The sequence below is a fragment of the Castanea sativa genome, chromosome 8 (assembly GCF_040712315.1).
Source record: "Castanea sativa cultivar Marrone di Chiusa Pesio chromosome 8, ASM4071231v1".
Taxonomy (NCBI): domain Eukaryota; kingdom Viridiplantae; phylum Streptophyta; class Magnoliopsida; order Fagales; family Fagaceae; genus Castanea; species Castanea sativa.
Genome location: NC_134020.1, coordinates 43387563 through 43397343, shown reverse-complemented (window position 1 = coordinate 43397343; position 9781 = coordinate 43387563). Strand labels below are relative to the sequence as shown.

The 9781-nt window shown below is 30.6% G+C and overlaps 1 protein-coding gene across 1 annotated transcript; it reads left to right on the top strand.

Moving 5' to 3' along the window:
• Nucleotides 1-1431: 1431 nt before the first annotated feature.
• Nucleotides 1432-9566, top strand: LOC142608378 (serine carboxypeptidase-like 31). The gene is made up of 10 exons (XM_075780142.1): nucleotides 1432-1786; nucleotides 3849-3956; nucleotides 4137-4232; nucleotides 6510-6602; nucleotides 6681-6763; nucleotides 7400-7687; nucleotides 8169-8299; nucleotides 8477-8572; nucleotides 8666-8771; nucleotides 9420-9566. Exons 1-10 carry the CDS (start codon nucleotides 1483-1485, stop codon nucleotides 9564-9566), a joined length of 1452 nt encoding a protein of 483 aa, XP_075636257.1. The 5' UTR covers nucleotides 1432-1482.
• The last annotated feature ends 215 nt before the right edge of the window (nucleotides 9567-9781 follow it).

The following is a 9781-nucleotide window of genomic DNA, read 5'->3' as shown; positions in this document are numbered from 1 at the left end:
ATAATTGTAGGACTCATTATAATATAACCCAGGGATACCAAACTTCTCTTTCTATGTCCTCGGCCTTGAAATCCGAGGACAAATCTACTCCTCGGACGTGTTTGGATATGTAAATAGTCCACGGCCATTTTGATGTCTTCGGATTTTGGGTTTCCAGCCCAAAATACTTCGTTGGGCCATCCTTCATATGCTATTGGGCCCAATACCCCTACAGTAGACCTTACAAATTTGTCGAGACTCTTATATCTCTCATATTAAGGAGTTTATCTTTATCATAAAAAAATTCTCACACTTTAAATTTGAAACTTATCATTATCCAAAAAAAAATATAAAAAAGTAATCTGTAGATTTTACACGTTACTTTTTGTAAATTTTTTTAAAAAATATATACAAAATTGAAATGGTCTCCCAAACATTTATTTTTTGTTTCCAGTATTTTGAAAATTGTTCTTAAAAGTGATTTCCAAACACGTATAATGTAAAAATTATTATTTGAAAACTATTTTTAAATTCAATTTTTTGAAAATTATTTTCATATAGTTTTGAAAAAAAAATCCTCCTACCAAACAAGCTCTAAGAAATAAAAGATAGTGTGGTCAATTTGAGATTACCAATCACCTGAACTTGATAGAGAAAATAGACATTTTTTATTAATTTTCTGCTCAATTCTTATTAATGCATTCAACAATTAAGAATGAGATAACCTCATTAACAAATCTTAAAATGTAGGAAATGATCCTATCTTAAAACATAAGAATTACATTTAATACAAATAAATAACAATAATAATCTATTTAGAAAGATTTATTCTATCACTAAACTAAATTCAAACAATTTATCCAGTGCATTATCTTGGGTCATAAATGTAGTAAACTAAGAAATAAAAAAGATAGTTTAGTTAATTCAAGATGACCAATCTCTTAAACTTGAGAGAAAAAATAGACATTTTTGGTTCATTTTCTGCATCATTCTCATTAATGCATTCAATGTACATAAATAGCCAAGGAAGAACCTCATTAATCAATCCTGAAATGTAGGAATATTTTCACAATATTTTCACAACAAATTCTATATGACAGGTTGTTACTTGCTGTTACTAGTGGGTAAAAAAGTAATTTCAGTGGTATATTCAAATTAAGAACCTATAATAGCCTACCAACTATGATTTGTTGTAAAAATGTTGTGGACATAGTACTTATCTATCCTAAAACATAGGAATTACATTGAATACCTATAAATAACAATAAAATCTATCTAGAAAGATTTATTATATTACTAAACTAAATTCAAATAATTTATCCAACACCTAGGTCATAATAGCCATGTAGAACTCTCATCCCATATCGGTAGTTTTTGTCTAATTTCATACAATTTAATGAATGCTAGTTTGCCTCAATGGGTATAAATAGGATATGAGGCTCTCCTTGTGTTTCCTCCTGTGGCGTGAAAGCTGTCTATGTTATTATTTGGTGTGCTTCCAATATGGATTTTGCATCAAAAATGAAAGTTCTCCACACTGTGGCTCTTTTTCTTCTCCTATCAATGGAGCCTGTTGTGTGTTTTAGACAGTGGAAATGGAGTAGTGGGACTAGTGGGAAAAAAATTACCTCAGAAGGGAATGGGGATCTTGTAACTGGTGGCTTGCCTGGCCAGACTGATGTAAACTTCAAGCACTATGCTGGCTATGTCACTGTAAATGAAACAAAGGGAAGGGCACTCTTTTACTGGTTCTATGAGGCCACGACTCGGGCTGATGAAAAACCATTAGTTCTGTGGCTTAATGGAGGTAAGCATATATATATATAGTAGTAAAAGTGTCTATTTGACACTTGCTATATCTTTTTCTTAGGTAGCTTAATTTGTTTATGTACAGCTTTATAAAATCCTTGTTATATATATATACATATATAATTTTCTTTTATGTCGTAGCTAGATCATCTTTGTCATTAATTAAAATCGTTGAAGGTCGAATGCCATGATTGCCTATAGACCTTATTGGGAGGTTTCTACGATTGTAAGAATAAAAATTAAGACAAAATTTGATGTAGGGTTCCATTACTTACGTACTATCTTATGTGGAGAACCTTACTCGCCAAGCAAATTACAATTAGTTTTCAGTATTCTTTGCAGTATCAAATCTTTTGGCCAAATCCGTCTGGCTATATGTATCTATATTATTATTTTAAGGGGTTTCCAAGTGATTTAAGCCATGAACTTTAAAACTCCTAAATTTTAGGTATAAAAAAATAGAAGAAAAAAAAAGAAGGAGAAATACCTTTTTTTAAAAAAAAAATTAACGTGGTTTTTTTTTAATATAAGAAACTGAGTTTTTTTTGTTTTTTTTTTTTTGTTTTAGTTAGAAAATTGATATGAATGGCTTTATTTCAATTATAAAAAAAAAATAGAAGAACCTTTAAACTCGCACATGCTTAGAAGCTAATATATATATATATATATATATATATATATATATGGCTAATTGGAACTTACCCATCTATAGTTTGGCCGAAATTTAAGTTGGTTATCTGTGGTTTAAAATTTGGCATTTTACCTACCTGAGCTCTACTACGTTAGGCTTTCATAACCGACCTTTAGCTTTTCCATTTAAAAACACATTTTAATTAAAAAACATAACACAAAACAAATCAAAAATCTAGGGTTTGAAATTTTGCAACAAAAGAAAAAGGATGAACATTACTGTGAACAATGCTCTTGGGTATAACCAAATTGCCATATCATCACCTATTTTATTTCAAACACACAAAGAGAAGAAAGACATGTCTGAGTGCCCAACATCGTCCACATGTGGTGACATAAATTGATTGACAAAAGACGAAGAACATAAAAAACCCACATGGAATTGAGGGGTCAGAGTCTCAACAATTCAAAGAAAACCCATATGGGACTCAATGGTTTTAATAAAAGAGAGAGGGAGAGAGTACGATCGCTGTTAGAGGAATTGCCTTACTGGTGTCTAGGTTGCCAAAGATGGAGGAGAGAGATTGGATTTTCTCTGTATCCATCCTTGCCATTGAAGCTTTAATAAACTACAATTGGAACTAGAACTTGCATTGAATCTGCTGCAATTCATCAAATGAAGCAAAAAGCTGCAATTCATCAAATGAATCAAAAAGGAAAAAACCCAAGACCAAGAGTATGAAATTTAATTAGAAAAAGATACTATGAAGAAAAAAGCAGCAACAACACTAGATCTCAACAACAATAAAGTTGTGCTTGAAGTCTTTCTTAATTACAGTATGTAAGTTAGTCAATTTGGCTAATTGTCTATGCCCGAGAGCATTGTTCACTGTAATGTACATCCTTTTTTTTAAGGAAAATTTCAAACCCTAGCTTTTTTATTTGTTTTATGTTATGTTTTTTTAATTAAAATGTGTTTTTTAACGGAAAAGCTAAAGGTGAATTATGGAAGCGTAAAATAATAGAGTTCAAGTGGGTAAAATGTCAAATTTTAAATCACAGATAAACAACTTAAATTTTGGCCAAATCATAGGTGAGTAAGTTATAATAAACCTTTTTTTTTTTTAGAAGGAGCTAGTGCGTGTGTGTATAGAAGAAAGTGCAGGCACATGTTAATAGAAATTTTCATGTTGTGTAGTCTTTAGACAGTTCCCGACCCTATACAAACAAATCATTGTTAATAAAGAATTACTTCAAGTATTATGTATGCATGTCTCTTTATGGGAATTCATTTTACTTCTTTTTTTGTTTTTTAACCTATCCAAGAAGCTGTTTTTTGAGAGAACCTTTACAAGAAGTTTAAATCTACGATTTTGTTTGGCACTTCGTTTGTGTTCTCTGCTAAGGTGACAAGTTGCTTTCCTTTTCAGGGCCCGGGTGCTCTTCTGTGGGATATGGAGCAACACAAGAGATTGGTCCTTTTCTAGTGGATAAGGATGGAAATAGCCTTAAATCTAATCCCTACTCATGGAACAGAGGTAGAAATTTTGTCACACAAATATTTTAATGCATAATGTGTGTATAGATAGATAGATAGATACTTGTAAGATTGCACTATGAACAACTATTTAGTTCTCCATTAATTTATTTAATTAATTAAGGATAACAATAAGCTATTAAAATGTTATATTAAGAATTCTTAATGTCTTATAATACAGAAGCTAACATGTTATTCCTGGATTCTCCTATTGGGGTCGGTTTTTCATACACGAATACAACTAGTGATTACATTGGTTTGGGAGATGTACTTACAGGTAAGGACCGTACAAATTCCAGTGCTCATGAACTTTGTTTATAGATAAATATTGTTAAAATAATGATTAAATTTACTATAGTATTTCTTATAACATCTTAAATTATTAAGACAAATGATAGTTTATCAAATGGAATGAATGCACTCACTTTGGCATGTTTGGTTGACTATAATTGGCACTGTAATGTAATAGTTGTTCCTATGGTTTAATTATTCAGTAATTTTGTTATGTTTTTTATTATAAGAATAATCATCCTTTATGAATAACTATCTTGTAATGAGAAATAAATATTCCTCTCTAAAAGACTCAAAAAAATATTTTTTTTTCTAAAGAAGTTGTGATAGCTATTCATTCGTAGGTGCAATAATTTCTAACATTAATATATTTTCAAATAAACAAACTTTCCATATCCAAGTAACAATTATGGAAATAAAAAATCATAAAAAAATAACTCATTTCCGTCAAATTTAAAATATATTATGTTCTAGGAAATATAATTGTATGAGTGAGATATTTTCTAAAATAGATCTTGAGTTTTATTCTAATGTTACAACTCACAACCAAACTAATTAATATGTTTAGTTATTCCATTACAATATATTTTATTCCTAATAATAAATATTAAAATTCCTATTGTCATCTACATTTAGTGTATCAAACATGCCTTAAGTTTATTTTCTATACTACTATTTAAGGAGTTTTTTTTTGTTTGAGATCTTCATTTTCATAATTTTTTTTTTAAAAACCCTACTCTCTTTGTTTAAAAGAAACAAAGCTTGAGGATAAGTTCATAAAAATACAATATATCTTTAACTCCCACGTAAAACTACATATTTTCAAATCCTAAATTTTCGGCTCTATTATCTCTCCATTTTTTCTCATTGCAGTTTCCTTAAAATTTCAATTCGCCATTAAAACAAAAATTGTTCTTTCAATTCTCATGTGTTTTTATTTATTTTTTCTAAATCTCTTATTCCCTATTTAAAAATTCTGTTTTCTATTTGAATTCAAATTCTCTCAATTAATATATATATATTTAAACTCTCAATTCAAAAAGTTTGCTTTATATTTAAACTCAAATACTCGGTTACACCTTTGTTCCTTTCTTCTTCTTCTTCTTTTTTTTTTTTTTAAGGTCAACTACTCTCAATTATGTTCGGTTACTCCTTCCTTTATTATTATTTTTTTTTAGGGAAGTCCGTTGGGTTATTTTAAAGAAAAGAAAGAAAAAAAAAAGCCAAAAAAAAATCTCCTATCAAAGATTAAAAATCAAATTAAATTGAAAACAAAGTGATAAACATCAATTGGTTATAGATAAATTTCTCCCCCACTACATACGCAAATTCAAACTAAACAGTTTCGAACGGTTTCCTACACCTCTTACGATCAAAACACAACCTTTTTTAATTTATTTTTTTATTTTAGAAATGATATATCCACAACAGTTTTACAACATTTTTATAACAAATTTTAAGTGACAGATTGTTACTGGTTGCTATTGTTGGGACAAAAAAGTAATCTTAATGTTAAGTTCAAATTTAAACCAATAACAACTAACTGCCTATGATTTGTTGTGAAAATATTGTAAAAATGTTGTGGACATAGCATTGTTTTTTAAACATTCAAACACAACCTTAAACTCAACATTCAAAAAGGCTGAAAAAAAAACTCTTACAAAATATATTTGTGCAAATTGACAGAAGAAAAAATAAAGGCAACAAAAGACCAAAATATTCTATGAGAGATGATCAAGATAGCGTTTGCAAATCAATTGAAGACATGTTAATTTTCAACACTCATAGGAAGAAGACAAAAAAAAAAAAAAATGGTTCTTTTTCTCACTTAAATTTTTTTAGCGAACCAAACACAAACAAGTTTGTTTATATTTGACTATTGTTTGAGTCTCTATGATTATTTGCTTCAATTTTTATTTAGATTTTCTTCCATAGTTGTCCATGCTAAATTGCTAATTTTTCATGTCTAATTAAATCATTGCAAACTCTAATGTAGTTCATGACAGAGTAGCAACTCCGAATGATGATAAATGAAAATTATTAATCTTTATAAATAAATAAAAGAGCCTCTAAGCACGCTCATACACATGCTCAAAGGCTAGTGTTATTTAAGTTTTTATAGTTTATAATTGCTTGATTATTTTTATGTAGTAGTCGTAATTTTTCTTCCTTTTGTAAGTTTTATGTTACAAAATCTTGTTCTGCAAATACTTCGAGGGCTTCTGATCATTTTGTTTGTACGTTCTGTGACCAATTTTTATAGCAAGTGATACTTATATCTTCCTCCACAAGTGGTTCCTCAAGTTCTCGTCTTATAGAACGCGAACCATTTATATTGCTGGAGAAAGCTATGCAGGTATTTTAACTCTTATAAATGTTTATTGTGCTTATCTTAACAGAATACCTATCAAATACTCACTCTCCACATTCACAGGAAAATACATTCCAGAACTGGCTGACCTCATCCTTGACAAGAACAAAGATCCTTCTCTTTATATTGATCTCAAGGGTATTTTGGTATGGTCCTAGACAATTACAAAATTAATATGTTCAAATCTATATATAGGTAAAACTTAGATATAGTACATTAAGTAATTAGAAGCAATAAATTAAGTTTTCCAATTAAATTTGAATACATAGTTACATTAACTTGTGAAATACTAATAATAATATATTTTCTAAGGATAATTAAATTCAATGCAACTATGTATTTTGTCGGACTGTAAGCTGTGTCATTTCACCTCAAAACCAATTGGTGATGAGAAAAACATACTTAAATCTTTTATGACATTTAACATCGCGCCATACGGGCTTACTTTTAAAGTGGTTGTAGAGAGTCAGATTGTCGTTCCCTAACAATCTCTCCCTAATAATGACACTCCTATGATTCGAATCCATGACATTGGCTCTGATACTATTTGTCGGACCGTAAGTTATGACATTCCACCTCAAAACCATTTTGTGGTGAGAAAGACAAACTCAAATCTTTTATGGCATTTGACATCAAGCCACGTAATCCTGCTTTTAGAGTGGTTATAGGAAACCAAACTGTGGCCCCCAACATTTTTTAATTTAGTTAGGGAACATAATATATAATGCATCCCATTGTTCCAGTAACAAAAGCAAACAACTAATCCCTTTCTCAAAGTACAGTTGGGTAATCCCGAAACATCTGATGCTGACGACTGGAGAGGTCTAGTGGATTATGCATGGAGTCATGCTGTGATATCAGATGAGACTCATAACATAATCAAATCAACCTGTGATTTTGACGCTAATGATACGTGGAGCAACAAAGATTGTACTGTTGGCGTTGATGAATTATTTAGACAGTATAAGGAGATTGATATCTATAGCCTCTACACCTCAACCTGTACTGTCAATTCAACTGATGCAGATAACAATTCAATGCAATTCATGATGAAGCGCACAACTAATATGGTAAGGAATAATACATATTTCATTTTAGAGTTTATTGGAAATCAATTTATGTACAAGGGAAAATACTCTTCTATAAAATCAAGAGGCACTAATCATCATTTCATTTTGAAATGAAAGTATAGAGTGCTTACCTCACTTATAGTATTGTCTATGTATAATTGATCTCATGAACAGATTCAGGTTCCAACTTTAATAATTTGGTTTATATACATGTTAGGCAATAATTAATTAATAATTTATTCTTCGAATCTAATCATGTATAGAGTGTCGTCACATCATATAAAATTATTTGAACCATACCATAAGAGCCTTATTTAATCTAATTCTAATCATGTAAGGAAAAATTTGTTTGAAGCAAACTTTGCCCCTAATAATATATGATTCTCTATATTGATTGTCTCCAATGTCGCACATTAATTTCATTTAAAGTGTTGCGAGTTGATCGAATAAATAGATGATGGTGATGGATTTTGTTTAACAGATGCCAAGAATCTTGGGTGGTTACGATCCATGCCTTGATAACTATGCTAAGACATTCTACAACAGACCTGATGTTCAGAAGGCTCTACATGTTAGTGATGGTCACCAGCTAAAGAACTGGAGCATCTGCAAGTAATGCATTTTCTACTAATTGTTAATGTTCCGTTTGCCTTTGTTTGAAGTTCCCTGATCTCAAAGAAACTTGAAGCAAGTCTTTAACTTTCTAATAAAAAGAAGCGGCCAAGAAATTTTTTTAATTTGATTTTCATGATACAAACTGAACAATTTTTTCTAAAATTTTGGCTGTAGTACGACTATATTTAACAATTGGACATACACAAATCCATCTGTCCTTCCTATATACAAGAAGCTAATTACAGCAGGAGTTAGAATATGGGTCTACAGGTATAAGTTTCGTAACTACCGTATATTATTTTCTAGAGATTGTGATGATAATATATTTATCAATCTTATGGTATTCCTTTGTGGGTGGCTCAGTGGAGACACAGATGGAAGAGTTCCTGTACTGTCTACAAGATACAGCTTAAATGTCCTGAGACTACCCATTACTAATGCATGGAGGCCTTGGTACCACAAGAAGCAGGTAATTATCTGGATTCAGAATATGGAAATTACTACATTACAATATAATTTTTATTTTTCATTTTTATAACTAATCCCGACATAGATAGTATCTTATCTTAATATACAACTCTATTTTATTAGCAATTATTTAAAAGTATTTGGCCATTGGTTATCTCAAATCTGTACACTTACCATAAGTATCAGCAGTATTGCGTGTTAAATGTGAACATTCTTAAAAGATGTGGATACTAGGTGTGAAAATATGAATATTGTGCATATAGAGTTACATCTGCAAGTGAAACGATGTTTTCTTATTTAAGAAGTCCTTAAGGTATTCTGATACTCCACTAGTACACAGTCTATATCTTGGGACAAAGACGAAAACTAGAGTGTTTCACAAAGAGAGTGCAAATCTGACACTTTCCTGTTTTCCATTGAACGCTCTTTATTCTTGTGACATCACTTTGCAACCTACGTATAGTAAGAATTATTCGTAAGTGCTGGATTTACAAGTTGAGTTCCATTAAAGCGTGCTTAGAGTACTTAAAATATGAGCTCGCTATTTGATGCAGTACAAAATTCATGGTTGTAATAGTGATATTAACAGGATTTTCTTTTTGTACCTTTCAGTACTAATCAATATGGAATGGAATGGTATTTGATTCAGGTCAGTGGTTGGTTCCAACAATACAAGGGACTTACGTTTGCAACATTTAAAGGAGCTGGCCATGCAGTACCTAGCTTCAAACCAAGCGAATCATTGGCATTTTTCTCAGCCTTTCTCCTAGGAGAATCTCCACAAGCTGTTCGCTAAAAATAAAAAATTACAGGGAATTGTCTCTGTTGCTCTCCCAAAAGATTTTGGTCTTAATAAACTCCCAATAGTATTATTGTCTACCAGCGCCATATTAATGGGAATGGTTAATTAATCCTAGTTGTGGCGAATACTCCATTTTTAGTAAATCCAAATGAAAGTTGTTGAATAATTGAGAGATTGAGAGAGAAAAAAGTAAATAGTGCCAGCTACTA

Bases quoted from the DNA above. Each gene is read 5' to 3' on its own strand.
- LOC142608378 (XM_075780142.1), top strand. From the start codon at position 1,483: ATGGATTTTGCATCAAAAATGAAAGTTCTCCACACTGTGGCTCTTTTT. The intron at 1,787-3,848 runs GTAAGCATATAT...TTTCCTTTTCAG, and splicing joins AGTTCTGTGGCTTAATGGAG to GGCCCGGGTGCTCTTCTGTG. The intron at 8,772-9,419 runs GTAATTATCTGG...TATTTGATTCAG, and splicing joins CTTGGTACCACAAGAAGCAG to GTCAGTGGTTGGTTCCAACA.